This window comes from Odocoileus virginianus, chromosome 26, assembly GCF_023699985.2.
Source record: "Odocoileus virginianus isolate 20LAN1187 ecotype Illinois chromosome 26, Ovbor_1.2, whole genome shotgun sequence".
NCBI lineage: Eukaryota > Metazoa > Chordata > Mammalia > Artiodactyla > Cervidae > Odocoileus > Odocoileus virginianus.
The window spans coordinates 4,340,175-4,356,318 of NC_069699.1; the positions used below are offsets into that span (position 1 = coordinate 4,340,175).

Consider the following 16,144-nt stretch of genomic DNA (forward strand, 5'->3'; position numbering starts at 1 on the left):
GATGTAAAAATACAACCTAGACGTGCAAAACTTCGTATACAGGAATCCGTAATTCGCTATCACCTGTAAAAACAAGATTGGGTGATAGTTGAAAGTTCACAGAAAGTTTCACTCGACTGATGGAATGTACGCAACTGTTAACGATTTCCTACATTTGCCCACATTTCCAGAGAATCAACGTCATCTCTGTATTCAGGAAAATACAAGTGAAAAACACCGGAGAAAGTCTCACTTCATTTGCCCCACGTGGTCCTTCCTGAGCTAGGGGCTTCTCCGCCGGCTCCAACGAATTTCCAGCGCCGGCAAACGCGTCCTCGCGCGCGACCTCTGAGGCAGGTCGCAGCGCGCAGAACGGCATCTGAGCTCGGCCGCGGGCGGTACACTTGACGCGCCAAGTGCGGGCGCCGAGGGGCGGCCGAGCTCTGCTCGCCCGACCTACGCGCTGGGCACTAGGGAAGAGCGCCTGCGCGCCCAGTCACGTGTCGGGCGCTCCGCGCAAAGCGGGTTAAAAGTGACGACCGCGGAGAGCCCGTGAGAGCCTCGCCGGTCCGCGCGGCGCTCCTCGAGTCCCCTAAGCCGGTACTAAGGGAAGCCATCCGGCTGTCCTCTATCACTTCCCGCCCTCTCGGCCCGGCTCAGCTCCACGCAACGCCTTAGCACACTTCCTCGGCGCCTACATAGGCGCGTGAAACCGCCTCTTTCAACTGACAATGAAGCCGTAGCCGCGCAGCACGGCCGCTGCGGGCCAACGGGCGCGAGGCCGGGTGGGGGAGGAGGGGAGAGGCGAACGGTTGGGCCAAGCCCCGCCCCAGCTCGCGCTCCTATTGGCCGGCACCAGGGCTCTGGCCCCGCCCCCTAATGGACCTGTCGCATTGTGACAGGCGGAGGGGCCAGTTCCTGTTGGGTCGGGGGCGGAGTCAGAGGTAGCCTGAGCTCCGCCCGGACGCCCGGGGGCTCCTCCTCCTGTTCCTCACGGCGCGGCGGGCGGCGGTTGTGAGGGGAATGTCATTGCCGCTCCAAGCGGTGGAGCCGCCTCCGACTGCTCCTGCTCTTTCTCTGGCGCCCTCGTCCCGTCAGCTTTCGCCGTTGCCGCAGCTGCACAGAGGAGACGGATGGCTAGAGGGGCGCAAGGGCCATCCGAGTTGAGAGAGCAGCGGTCGCGGCCGCTGCTGAGGCGGAGACTCCCCGCCGCCGCCTCCACCCCCAGTTCCCTGGCCTCGCGGCGCTGAGGGCGGGCGCGCGCCGCGCTCTTCCCTCCTCCCTCTCCTCTTTCTTCCTCCTCCTCCTCCTCTTCCTCTGGGTCCCCGCCCAGCACCCCTCGCACCAGGCGGCGGCGGCGGCGCGGAGCGAGACCCGCCGCCGGGGCACAACATGGCGGAGCCCTCGGCCCCGGAGAGCAAGCACAAGTCGTCCCTCAACTCGTCCCCTTGGAGCGGCCTCATGGCCCTGGGGAACAGCCGGCACGGGCCCGGGGCCCAGTGTGCGCACAAGGCGGCGGGCGGCGCGGCGCCTAAGCCGGCCCCCGCGGGGCTGTCCGGGGGGCTGTCGCAGCCGGCCGGCTGGCAGTCTCTGCTTTCCTTCACCATCCTCTTCCTGGCCTGGCTCGCCGGCTTCAGCTCGCGCCTCTTTGCGGTCATCCGCTTCGAAAGCATCATCCACGAGTTCGACCCGTGGTGAGTGCCCGCCGCCCCTCCCCCGCCGCCGCCCCCACCCCCCACCGCCCGCTCTGCCCGGACCGGCCGTGGGTCCCGAGCTCGGGCGCGCCCCCGCCTGCGGGCGAAGTTTCCCCGCGCGGCTCGAGGCGGGGCGTCGGGGCCCGAGCGGGACCTTGACCCGGGCCGGGCGAGCCTGCCGACTCCCGGGAGGGCGAACGTGGCTCTTCGCGGCCGGCTCGGCCCCCGGAGCCCGACCCGTCTCGCGGGGTGCCGGACGGCGGACTCCCCGCCTCCCCCCTGCCCGGGGCTCTCAGTTTCTCGGGCGCCTTTTCTGTTGGCTGGGGTGGGACCGCCCAGGGGGGTGCCCCGTTGCAGTTGGTGAGTCCCGATGTGCCGGAGCCTCCTCTGCTCAGACTCGCAGTTGCACGCTTTTACGTGGTGTCTCTGGGCTCTCAGACGGAAAGGGAAAAAGCGAGGGAGCGATGTGTTGGAGGAAAGGAAATAATATCCCTGAAAGTGATCTGAAAGCTAGGGACGCTAATTTATTTAACGTGAGATATTGTCAAGAGTGGCTTTTTTTTTTTTTTTTTTTTTTTCACGGCCCTTAAGTGCATTCCGCACCTCACCGGTCCACAGTTACCTTGGCTTATGACTCTGAGCCTAACTGTCACCCTCAGTATGTTATGCACGATATCCGAAAGCGTTACATTAATTCCTTTATTGGTCTCTGTAGGAAGGTTTGTGGATCAGAGAACAAACAGTAGCCTAGTGGATGGAGCCCTGGATTTTAATACTGAAGTTGCACATGGCATCAGGGACTGACCTCAGGTTTTAGATTGGCTAATTTATATAATTTAATTCATTGGTCTGTGAACTATTTAGATAGGAAGAGTGCTTTAATTTTTTTTGCAACTTGCCCAGCCTGGGTTAAGTTTCTTGTGGGTTTTATTTTAGTCTTAGTCTATGCCTTTCAATCAGCTTAATTCATTTTGACCCATCACCGTTCAGTTAATCTTACTTCCTTATAATCAGACCCGACTAAACTGGTATTTATCGCTGGGATTAAAGAGAGAGAAAATCTTCTTGAGAGTTACTAAATATATGACTAATAAATATTTGGGGGAGTGATGTTAAAATACCAATTGAAGTTCTGTCACAGATAGAAAAATTGGTAGTGCATCATCTGTTGAACACCGGAGGGGTCCACTCCTGGAGAATTCAATTTACATAGACAATTAACAGCTGTGACATGCTTCCATGAAACGTTTCAAAAGCATTTTAGAGGTTTTCTTCTTTTTTAAAATAGCTTTTGTGTTATTTGGAATCACAGAAGAAAATAAATTCCTGTGAAGCCTTCTGAACCAGAGTATTCTTAGTCCTAGCTTTTAAACACATAAGCAAGTGAGATAAAAATGAAATTGGAACCAGAAAATGAAAACTGCTAATATGTTGCTGAACAATGTGAAAAGAGAAAGTTCTGTTTTTTCAGATTACAAGAGCAGAAGTGCATGGTTGACCAAACGTTTCGGGTAACAAAAATTGTGAATTCTGTTTTCAGAGAGTATAATTTTTAAAAGCAGAATTTTTATTAGTAACATTGAGGCTTAAAGATTGCAGAGAAATTAACAGCTGCATAATGAGACGATTGGTATTTTTCCTTATTTTGAAAGAAGGTTAGACCTGTGCATCAAGCCAGCCAAAGAGTTTCTACTAAAATTGAATACTTTAGTCATGAAAAGTCTTAACTGGATTGCTCCACAGATATATTTTTTCTTTTAATATGGCAAAAAATTAAAAGTTGATTTCTTTAATTTTGAAAATATACTCCAAGGGTTTTTGGAGAATAAAATCCTTTTTTACTCGCACAAAAATCCCTTTTTCTGTGTATAAGACACATTTCAGAAGCATCCTTTAATAGAATATAGAACATTTGACTTTGGTTCACATACTTTAATATAGAACATTTGACTTTGGTTCACATACTCAGAAGTCTTAAAGATCTATTTGATGTAGGTGTTCGGCTTACTGATAGTTTTAATATTTACATTTTATTATATTCTTGGTTAAACATTTATGTTCATAATGTTTGATAATTCTGACTAGAAGTAAATAGCCTTTTATAATAAAGGAATTTTCCCTGTCTTTTATTGTGAATGGAGATTTGCCAGTATAAATCTTAAATATAATTCAGATGACTTAATAAGAGAATTTTCAGTAAAAAAAAAAAAAAAATTCCTTGTTTGCTCACTTATATTTTTCCTGTCATGTCTTTCAAAGAATTCAGGAACCTTATTCTTAAAATCCATTCTTATTGAAAAATTTAGATTTTAAAAGTAGTTTCTCTTCAAAGCTACTAATATACCAGCACTTTGATTCTACAAACACTCAAGTATTATACTGACTTGGGAGTCTCTCAGATTACTGTTTTAACATGTAGTAGTGACATGAACCTTTAATATTTGAATGTTCCTCTCAGGTTCTGTACCCACAAACCAGTTTTTTTTCTGACCTTCCCTGATCCTTTTTTTTTTTTTAATGTCTCTGTACACTGGCTTCACTTCTGAGGTCTTTTTAGTGAAAAGTTTACTTCCTCTGTTTGATTTTAAGTTATTTCTATAAATTTTAACAGTGGTACTTACATTGTGTAAGACTCTAGTTAGCTGCCAAGGGTGACTCATTGTCACAAAGTTATACTTGTTTTTTAAAAAGTTTTGTCACTCAGGCTATTTTATAAATCTTACCAGTTAGACGGGGTGGTATGTGATGTTCATTAATATTTTTTGAATTTTGAAGTACACCACACTTTTTTAGAACTTCACTGCCTTTTGGGTTCTGTTCACTGCTTCACTTTAGTAATTTTCCCCCTTATCAGTTGAGTTGATCATACATGAGGACACAGTTTGAGAATTTGTTGTTTGTACTTGGCAAACATTTGGTTGACCAACTTGTTTAACAACACCTTATTTTATCTTTTTATTTGGCGCAGAATGTAGTTTCTACTTATTTTTGTTGTAGCTGTTAATACTTTTATATTAACCAAGTGCTTTTCCCATAACCATTATCTTGTTAAATTGTGGTAGCTTTTCCCACAGATGCAGTGGAAAAGCTCCCTATAAAAGAGTTGCTCTTTTCCCCTGCCTGCAAGGTTGGAGAGGGGTTCTCCCTGGAGCCCTGGAAGGAGAATTCTCTCAGCCTGAGTTTTGACTGCAGTTAACTGTAAAAGGGTGGCAGGGCAGAAAGTTGCAGTTTATGGAGTGGAAACTTGGGAGGCAATTTTTCATCGAAACTTTGGTATAAATAGGTTAATTAGTACAAACGTTTTCAGAGGAGTGATAAACCTTTGGAACGTAAGCTGTTTGTAAGTTGGGGACTACTTCCTGTACTTTGAGGTCTCCATGTTTTTCTTTACTTGACAGATGACAAAAAGAGGCTATTGACCTCAGTTCTGAAGATGACAAAATGGGTAACAAAACCAGTTTTAGAACAGAAATGTCACAAAATCTTAAGTCTCTTTACGGAATTGTTAGCAACAGCAATCCAGAGGCCCTTCAGAACAGGTATACTGTCACTGATTTCATTGTAATTTAAAACTTTTCAAGCCTTGAGCTCTGGAGATCTTTCCACTCGTATGAACACTTAGGGAGGAGGCGCAGGAAGTGTGTGGAGCTCCTGGGTTGGATGAGGGGATTGGACCTGCTCCCACTGGCTGAGTGTGGTGGCTCCTGTAGGTAGTAATCACAGGTTTCCTGAGGCGTCTCATAGGTGCTGGGGGAGTTAGGCTCTGTCCGCAACCACTCTGAAACTTTTTTCTGTCTTTATTCATGTACTGAGGGCCAACTTGAACAAGACTGCACACCCCTTACTGCCATAAGCAGTTTGCACAATGTTGGTCTAAGAAACTTAGGTTAAGGAATTGCATTCTAGGTTCTGACCCAGCTATTATGAATATGGGCAGACTCGCTAGCCTGTCCATGCTTTGTCTTCTCTGATTTTTATGCTTTCAATAAGTTTTGGGTGCTTTGTGCGCTATGAGAAAGTTGTCTTCATCGTAGTATCTTCTTAAGAATCAGTGCATACATGCTCTCAGAAATAATGGAATGATTAATATTCTCAAGTGACTGAAACATTTTTTTCCCTCATTTTGTTTACTTTGAAAACTAAGTGCTATTAGGGAAAGACAGTACTGCAGTTAACCTGAATTATAAAGCACTGTACAGTTCAGCAGCTCAGTATATTGCTTGATTGTTATATTATGAAAATTGTCAAGCATACAGAAAAGTTGAAAGATTTTTACAGTGAGCACTCATACTGAGCATGTAGATTCTGCACTTTGTTGTTTAGTTGCTAAGTCGTGTCTGACTCTCTTGTGACCCCGTGGACTGTAGCCCACCAGGCTCCTCTCTGTGAGATTTTCCAGGCAAGAATACTGGAGTGGGTTGCCATTTCCCTTGCCAGTTAGTATTTACTTAATTTGCTTTATCATGTCTTTCTATCTGTCCATTACTGCTTTTAAATCCTGCTTGTAGGATACTAATAGTACACTGTAATGTGAAGAATGTTATCTTTATTCCTCAACTCTGTGATAAAGAGGAGCTCTTATCTCTGGGTAGCATTTATTTTCTATAATACTTGAATATAATGAGCATAAATACCATTTATATGTCATCTTCAAATTGAACTGCAGGTTAGAATCAGATTCAGTCATTCTGGGTTTTGGTTAGTAACTCACCTGAGTACATTGTAAGTGAGTGCTTTTAGCCTAAGTCTGTTAAACAACTTGAAAGTGAAAAGAAAGTGAAGTCTCTCAGTTGTGTCCTACTCTTTGCGACCCCATGGACTGTAGCCTACCAGGCTTCTCCGTCCATGGGATTCTCCAGGCAAGAGGACTGGAGTGAGTTGCCATTCCCTTCTCCAAAGTTGAATCCTATGTCTCAGGAGAAATTCTGAAGGTATTGATGTTCGTTTTATAAGATTTAGTTTTTGTGGAACTCCTAGACTCATTTGAATTATTAGAAACCTTTTGTTGGTGAGCCTGTGCTTATGAGGTTTTTTGTTTGTTTGTTTGTTTTAGCATTTTGGCTGTGCTCCATTGCTGTGCACAGACTTTCTCAGGTTGCTCTGCGTGGGCTTCTCACTGTGGTGACTTGTAGAGCAAGAGCACAGCCTCTAGAGTGCAAGCACTCGGTAGTTGTACATGGGCTTAGTTGCTTCTTGGCCCATGGAATCTTCCTGAACCAGAGATTGAACCCCTGTCCCCTGCATTGATTGGTGGCTTCTTAACCACTGGACCACCAAGGAGTCTTCTGATGAGTGTTATTCATGCTCTCTCTCTTTTTTTTTTTTTTTGCCATGTTTTATCCACATCGAATGTGTAATTGAGTATTATGTATGATTGCAAAAGTGGCTTCTCTCAGTCCCTACAATAAATTGGGAAGAAAGGAAAACATTTTCAAACAATGTAGGACCCACAGTTGTAACACATGGGCAAAATTAATACTTTTGAAAGGGAAAAATATCTAAATGGTTAACCTGCTATTCATCTTTACTCCTTCATTTGCTTAATCTTTATTCTGGTGGCTTTTTTTTTTTTTGAACCTCTTGCTCTTTTTCTGAGAGGGTTTCTATGGCCTTACTTTATCTTCTTACATAAACAGATAATTTCCAGGAATTTAGAAATTGACAGAAAGTGTGTGCTTAGTCGCTCAGTTGGGTCCAACTCTTTGTGACCCCATGGGCCCCACCAGGCTTCTCTGTCTATGGGGATTCTTCAGTCAAGAATACTGGAGTGGACTGCCATGCCCTCCTCCAGGGGATCCTCCCAACCTAGGGATCAAACCCAGGTCTCACGCATTGCAGGTAGATTCTTTACCGCCTGAGCCACCAGGGAAACCCAAGAATACTGGAGTGGGTAGCCTGTCCCTTCTCCAGAGGATCTTCCCGACCCAGGGAGACCCAGCGGTAGAACCAGGGTGTCCTGCCTTGCAGGCGGATTTTTCACCAGCTGAGCTACCAGGCAATACTATAAGATTAAAAGAAAAATCTGTTAGGGGAGGGTCAGGGCTGGAAGAAATAGAAGCAACTACTCAAGGCTCTCATATCTTAGGTAAATGTAGGTTAACTGGTGTTTGTAGACTTGACAGGAAACCAAGCTACTGTTTGGAGCCTTATTTCTTTGGAAAAGGACTTTCATAGTTTTCAATGAGCCTTATTTCTTTGGAAAAGGACTTTCATAGTTTTCAATGAGCCTTATTTCTTTGGAAAAGGACTTTCATAGTTTTAAATGAAAGACATTTAACATATTTTGGAATATAACCTGTATTTAAGTTGGTAAATATCTTTATGTTGTTCAAGTTTGTACTATTTTTAGAAAAGCAGATTTCTAGGAAAAGCTGACCATGTCATCTGTGACTTTTCTTTCTTTGGAACTTAATATTGCAGGGTAACTTGAATGTATGTTCTAAAAAGTGATAAATGCTTAGTTTTTACATGGTCTTATAACTTGATTTTAAATCTTAGAATTGAATAAGGTAGCATCTTTTATTTCAGTAGATAAAAGATATTTCAATGCAATATTACTCTCAAAGATTGAATAATACAGGTCTGCCTGTTCTCCAAAATCTGTCCTTTTTATTACATCTTTTGCCTCCAAGGCAGGATTAAATGACATCGTCCTCCATTTAATTTATTTTTTTTTAATCAGCCAGCCTGATTAAGTCTTAACACACTGGCCTATCAAGATGCCTGGGCACACATAGTTCCTGTTCTAGCTAACTGCACACTCACTAGTTGGATGATGGCTAATTCCTTCGTTTGTTTTGATATAGGGAAGAGAGAAGAGTTGATGGTGGCTTGAGGTTGTTATACCCGAATGACTAGGCAATTTTCAGAGAGGGGCTTTTAAGGGAACAGCTGAATGAGAGGGAAAAGTGATTGAATCCAACTGAATGTTTTCATTTAGATTTGTCTATAAAAAGTTAAGAGAAATGAAATTGGAAGTATTAAGCCATTCCAGTTAAGGGAATTATGGTTGTTACTGTTCAGTGGCTAAGTAGTGCCTGACTCTTTGCTCTTGGAATTCTATAGTCTGAAGGACTTTTTTTTTAAAGAGTTAATGTTGGTCGGCTTGTCTTGTTTTCAGGACAAAGATCCTGACTGCCAGAGGACTGGAGTACTCTTTCTAAGGTAGTATAGTTGTGGGTTGGCCAGATTCTTTTGTATTTTCTTTGCATTTGTGTTTGCATTAGAGGAAGTGTTTTGAGAAGTTGTTTGGAGATTGTTACTTCAAAAGATGAGGGGAAGTTAGTGTCTACCTTCACTTAAATCGACAGTCTGAGAGATGTTCGCAGTTCAAGTTTAGCTATGGAAATGGCTTTTGTGTGAAGTTTGACTCTTTTAGAACTAGTGATTTTCAAAACTGCATCAGTTATCTGTAATTTCTGTAAGTTACTAGTTTACATAGTTTAACTTTTCAAACTTCTATTTTTGATTTTTTTTTTATTCTTATCTCAAGGGGAATATTAACTGCAGAAAAACATCAAGAAATTCTATGTTTCTGTTAGTGAAGTACTAGCGATTTGCTGATAACCAAGTTGGTAATGTTTCTTTTGGAATTTCCTTTTAATTTCTTTTTCATGCCTTGCAGGTTCATTAGCTATTCTCAAGTAGTTAAAGATTTTTATTCATACTGTGGATGTTCTTTTCTTTAGTGATATCTCGCAGTCTCTCCAACCTACATATGACTTGAACTGAATTTGGTTTTTAAATTTAAATTATTGGATTCCGTTTTTTTAGATAGATGGATAGATAATATTACAGCATATACTGTTTTCATACTATTTTAAAAATTAAAATATAGTAATTCATAATTGATTTCTAAAATGCCAGTATATGCATACCTTAAATGTGCTGCTGGCCAAAACCTGGAAACTCACTTGTGACTATCATGCCTTTTTAATTTTTTTAATTGAAGTAAAATGGACATATAACATTAGTTTCAGATATACAACATATGATTTAATATTTGTATACATTTTGAAATGATCACCAGGGGAACTCTAGTTAACATCTATCAATCACCTTATATAGTTACCCTCCCCACATTTTTACTGTGATGAGAACTTTTTAGATCTACTCTCTTAGCAATTCACGCTTATTCTTAGAACACCAGTAACTCCTGTTAAGTAGAATGCAACTTGTTTAAGTAGTTTTTATTATTAAACTAGTTATTAGACCATCTTACCTGTGTAATTCATAGAAAAAATAATGGAGTACAGCATTACTGGAAGGTGGCGTTCTTTTAGTTTTTGAGATATTCTGAAAATGTCTTAAATATTTACGTAAACAAAAACATTCTGTCAGTGAGAAGATATTCAGCTTCAGTCTTTCAAAACTTTTTCTCTTACGGTGAAACACATTCTGAAAAGTATAGAAACCTAATGTACAGGGTGATGGCTGATCATGAAATAAACACCAGTGTGACTGTCAGCTCTATCATCAGAAGAATCGCCACCACTGGGACACCCCCTGGCGGCCACTGCCTGAGACTCAGAGCTTGTGATGCAGGGCGCGCCGGTTTGGTCCCTAGTCAGGAGACTAGATCCGTATGCTGCAGCTGAGACCCAGTAGAGCCAAATAAATATTTTTTTAGGAAAAAAAAATTGCTGCCACCTCAGAATTCTTGTGTGCTTTCTCAATCCATCCCCCTTCCCACCGCACACGTGATAGTAATTACATTCTGCTTTTTCTCCTAGGTGGTATAATTCTGAGTGCATTCCTAAATATAGTTTTGCCTATCTTAGAAGTTTAGAAAAATGAACTTGTGGCTTTTGTGTCTTTCTTTTTTTGTTGTTCATAATTGTGAGATTAATCTTAAGTGCTTGAAGGGTGTTGAGAGTATGTCGGAAATAAGGTTTGACAATAATTTGATTAACCATACTTTTCAACCACCTGAAGAGGCTGCCTGCTCTTGTGCATCAGAAGTATCTGTAAGACAAGTTTTTTTAAAGGTATGGAGAGATTTAATCTTTTCAGACAGTAAGACTACAAAGAAGAGGGTTGGAGGGAGGAGACATCACTTTCAGGAGACAAATGATAATCAGATAAATGCAAAATTATTGGCTTTTTAAACTGTAGCTTTTGCCAACTGTTGTTCTTTTTAAAGTATATACACAAATTTACATAAGGAAAAGTTGCTGTAGTTCTTGAAAGAGAATGTTGAAAGGGAATCCGAGCTACAGGAATTTAGGAAAACCCTAAGACTGGACTGTTTAATGTATTAATATTTTTGTAGAGGATTGTTGCCTCCAGGTTGTTTGTGATTTTGTGTAGATATTATGGGCTCTTGAATAGCTTTCTTTTCTCTGAGTGTTGTTTTCATGTTGCTTTCTTCCAGTCTTCCATGGCCACCACTTTTATTCTTTTCCCATATTGTTACCCACCTGGGTTCTTCGGGCTTGCCTTGTGTCTCAGCTGGTAAAGAATCTGCAATGAGGGAGACCCAGGTTCAATCCCTGGGTTGGAAAGATCACCTGAAGAAGGGAAAGGCTACCCGCTCCAGTATTCTGTCCTAGAGAATTCCATGGACTGTATAGTCCATGGGGTCGCAAAAAGAGTCAGACACGACTGAGTGACTTTCACTCTGGGTTCTTCAGTCAATAGAAATTGATAAAAGGCCTCTTTAATCAATAGATACTGATAAAAGAACTCCTGCAGCAGGAGGGAACAGAAATAAGTAACGGGGTCCCTCGCTTGCACCCTGCAGAGGGGTGAGCTGGTCCCTTAGGGATGATGGTAGGATTGGAGGGTCGGGTCAGTTGGGTGGCTTAGGTGGCCTTCCAGCCCGTTGATGCTGTGTGCAGAGATAATGTGCAACTTGCTTTTGGTCCTGGCACCTCAGAAGTAGCGGGTTTTTGGCCTTTTTGTATGGTGTTTTTCATAATTTGCCCCAACCTGCACATGCACAGAGTTATTTTTAGTCCCTTTATAGTTTCTTTGTATTCTGTTGCTCAGGGAGATGTTTGTCCATGTACAAGCGCTGTAGGAAATCGTCCCAGGTCCCGGCCAGTTTCAATATCTTTTTTTCTTTTATTGATTTAGCAGTTATCTTGGTCTTCAGGAAGAATATGAGAGGGGTGATAGTAGAATCCTTTCAAAAGCGTCTTGAGGGGATAAAAAATTTTTTTCAGAGAAAGGTAAAGAAGAGGTCATTGATCTTTATGTAGGAACTTAGTATTTATTGGGGTGTGAGAATTTGTTATGTATTAGGAAGTGATTTAAAGATACTATTTGGAAATGTTATTCCAGATAATGAGCTTCTAGTTAGCAGTTCTTAAGTGAAGCTAAACATATGAAGGCATTTCTGTTTATTGGTCAGAATGATTTTGATCAAATTTAGTGGTATTTTTCTGCTGTGTATGGAACCCAGCATTAGTATGGAACCCATGCCACTTGAATGGATAACAGTTGGTTTCTTTTGTGAACAAAAATAGACTGTACAGTTAATTCATTATTAGTTGAAGGAGAATATAAATCTCAGACTGTCTTTCTTCAAACTTCAAATTGAGCTAACCAGTATTCATAAGGAAGATGTATTTATTATCCTTTCATCTCCAAATCCCATGTAATGCATGCCAGAGAGAAACTTTGAATTAGGCTCTATTTGTATAATGGTTCAACTTAATGATTTAAGCTATTTTAACACCTTCAGTGTTTCTCCTGTGAATTCTTCAGAGAAGTAGGGTTGTTTTTCTAAAGAAAATGTATTAACTATTAGGAAATGCCCAGCATACTTCTTTCAGAAATAACAATCCAATATAGTTTATCTGTTTTATGTGAGATTTAGGGACAAGTTTATTAATCCCAGTATAAAGCAGACTTACTTCATTTAAATTTTGTTTATGACTGTTCATTTAACTAAATAGGCCAGAGCCATTTTGAAGAAGATTTTAACACCTGTAATGTAAAAACACTTAAGGAAACTTGTTATTTCTTCTTTGCCTAAATTATTATTGAGATATTGTGGTGTTGTGCTCATTTCCCCCCTCTAATGAATAATAATAATTTATAATTTATTATTACTATACAAAGACAAAGGAAGATCCTTAAGAACTTCATCTTCGTAGAATATCTACATTATATTGGGAGCGTAGCGAATGTTCAATAATGATAACCACATTTTATGTTTTGGTCATGACAGTGATGGAACAAGAAGTGCTTATTGTGTAATACTTTGATAAACTTCGGCTTTGTGCTGTCAGGAAAATCATGTGTAGTTGGGATAAAGTGCTTTATAATAAGTCATATTTGGTCTAAATCCTCTTCTGTGTGTATTCAGTCATGTCTGATTCTTTGCAACCCTGTGGGCTGTAGCCTGCCATGCTCCTCTGCCCATGGAATTTTCCAGGCAAGAATACTGAAGTGGGTTGCCATTTCCTCCTCCAAGGAATCTTCCCAACCCAGGGATTGAACCCTTGTCTCCTTTGTCTCCTGCATTGGCAACCGGATTCTTTACCTCTGTGCCACCTCAGAAGCCTTAAATCCCCTTGGAGTTTCCTAAATGTTGAGAACTTTGAATGTGTCATTTGTATGTTAATGAGTGAAGTTTGGAAAGCCCCTGGCTCACCTGGGAGATGGTTGCCAGTGTGTCTAACATTCAGTTCCACCCCCCCTGACCTCCAGGGAAAGGAGAGGAGCTGGAGTGATCTAATCACTGGAGAATCACCAGTGGCCAATAATTGAATCAGTCGTTCCTACTAACAGTCTCCATAAAAACCAAAACAGTCGGAATTTGGAGAACTTCTAGGACCTTGTGGAGATTGAGCGATGGGTTTGGAGAGAGCATGGAAGCTCCGTGTCCCATCTGGCACACCATCTCTTCCATCTGGCCGTTCCTGAGTTCTCTCCTTTTATATTAACTCAGTGATCTACTTAATGAGATACTTGAGTTCTGTGAGCTAGTTTATTAATCCAGCTCAAGGGGTCATTGGGCCTCTCACCTGTAGATGGTTGGCTAGCACAGGTGACACCTGGACTTGTGATTGGCATCTGAAGTTGATGAGGTGCTCAGTCTTGCAGGTGTGAGCCCTTCATCTGTGGGATCTGGTGCTGTCTCCAGGTAGATGATGTCAGTTGAGTTGTAGGACATGCAGCTGGTGTTGGAAAATTTCTTGGTGGTGTGGGAAAACGTCCCCGTCACACACACTGGAATGCTGTGGTGAACTGTTCATAGTGAACATCAAGATCTTACTCTCAATAACGATGTCATTTTAGTGTTAAGAAAGAGTTGAAGAAAGTAGTTGATAATGTTTGTAGAAGTAATCTACCTGAGCATCAGGAATTGCCATCAGCAATTGAGAGATGGCTAGTTGGATGGATGGATACCTTAGGAATAATTTTAAGTGAGGGAGATTTTAGTTACATGAGTGAATATTTCTTCCAAATACCAGCAACTCTTAAGTAAAAGTTTTCTCTCATGTTTTAACTCACTAGTTAAGGAACATTGAATAAGAAAAGACAGGTAAGTTAATGTCTAAAAATCATATGAATGATAAAGTTTCAGTGCTGTGGACTTTGGAGATGATAAATGAAAAAAGATATCAGCTATAGAAGTAAAATTCACAAACTGGCATTTTGTTTGAACTTTAGAAATAGAATCTTGATGTGGAAGAATAGGAATGATCGTTATATACACAGGTACTAGTTAGAATATACTAAATTCAAAAAAATAAATAAAATAGAATATACTAAATTCATAAAAATAATGAGTTTGGATGTGGTTAGATTAATGATCCCTTTGGTTTCTCTGTTCTTGACTTAGCTTTACGGTAACAATAATTAATATGGAAATTAAGCAACACTTTAGGAAGCATTCCAGCTCTGTTTGATCGATTTTTTAAGCTTTACTATAAAAGGTTAAAGGATACTAAATAAAAATACTCATTAGGGATGAAATAAGTTGTTTGTCTCCTTTAAAGTGTCCACAGTGGAAATAGTTTTGTCTGTGTCTAATCACTGGGAAAATCATTGAATATTGTAGATCTTCAGAGTAAAGTAAACCAAGATATAAACTCTTTATCTTCTTTTACTGTGTGTTGGACTCTAACAAAATGATTGATCTGCTCTTTAATTATACTATTATTCATATAATAATAGCAACATTCCTGTGAGTCCTAAACCTGATATGCTGTAGTGACATTTTTGCTTAAAACTGATTTTTTTTTTTTTAACCTTCATCCATCAGGGTGCCTTTAAAAAAAATCTGTTATAGTGAGTAAGGTTTGTTGAATATATTGACAATTAAGACATTGAATATGTTCTTAAAAAATTTAATGAACTTGCTCCATGGAAGTTTAATTTTAGTCCTAATAACATTTTTATTCTAGTTAGCTAAAAAAGAGTTTTGTTTTAATATACTAAGCAGCTTTCTGGCATTTGAAGGAACAGAATAATGAAACAATGTGAAGCAGATGAACTGTAATCTTAAAACTGTCAAGTCCAGTCATTTGTTCAAAGTAGAAGAATGAGCTTAAGGAGTGACTAAGATCTTTTTAAATATGAGAGGTTTTTTTTTTTTTTTGAAGATGGTTAAAAATGAGTTAGTCCCTTACTTAGAAAGGGAGATCTTTTCTCATGTTTAAGATACTTATTTTGGTTGTAAAATAATTTGCTGCATTTAACTGAAGTGTCTGATATAAACAATTTAAAGCAACAAAAAAGATTTTCCTTCTGAAATAAGAATTGTTTTGGACTTTTAATAAGCATTTGTGTAATTAGTGTTGGAACTCATAATTGTTGGTTGTGAATTGCCTTATAATGTTCTAAATAAAATTTTTATAAATCAAACTATATTGAGAATGCAACTTGTGTATAAAAGAATGTGTATACCCATATATATAGTTAGGAACATGATAAACACCTGTGAAACTCCTACACAACTAGAGAACTGGAACATTACCAATTTCACATTATCTGTGTTCCTTCTGTAGCCTATCCTCCTTGTTTTCCTTTTCACACTAGGAAACCACTATCCTGAGTTCTGTTTAACATTTCCTTTGAAATACTGAGGAAAAAAAGAGCTCATGTATATATTTCTAGACAGTATATTGCTAATTTTGCTTTTGTTTGGAGCTTTAAAAATTATCCTATATAAAGGGTCTCTGACTTGGATTTATATATATATTTTTTAGTTGAACATTTGAGTTTCCTAGTTTTTTATGAGTAATTCTACTATGAACATTAAAAACTATATTTTCTGATATATATGTGTACATGTTTGCTAGAGTGTATACCTGGGAATTTTGTCATGTGTTTTGATTGTAAAAACAAACCACCACTCTAAACTTAGAGACAAAACAGCATATCATTATTTTGCAATCTGTGTCTTGAGTGGGAGGTTCTTCTGCTTCATGGTATCAGCTGTGGTGCTGGGATGATTATAGTCAACAGGCTGCAGTCTGCAGGGGCTAGAATGGCTGCGATGTGGACAGCTGAGA

The 16,144-nt window shown here is 40.6% G+C and overlaps 1 protein-coding gene across 1 annotated transcript in view; it reads left to right on the forward strand.

The window, feature by feature from the left end:
• Positions 1-926: 926 nt before the first annotated feature.
• STT3B (STT3 oligosaccharyltransferase complex catalytic subunit B) overlaps positions 927-16,144 on the forward strand; it is a 102,618-nt gene continuing 87,400 nt past the window's right edge. The window contains exon 1 of the mRNA XM_070455302.1: positions 927-1,673. Within this exon, the coding sequence (XP_070311403.1) occupies positions 1,372-1,673 (302 nt within the window). The 5' untranslated portion in view covers positions 927-1,371. The remainder of the gene's footprint in view (positions 1,674-16,144) is intronic.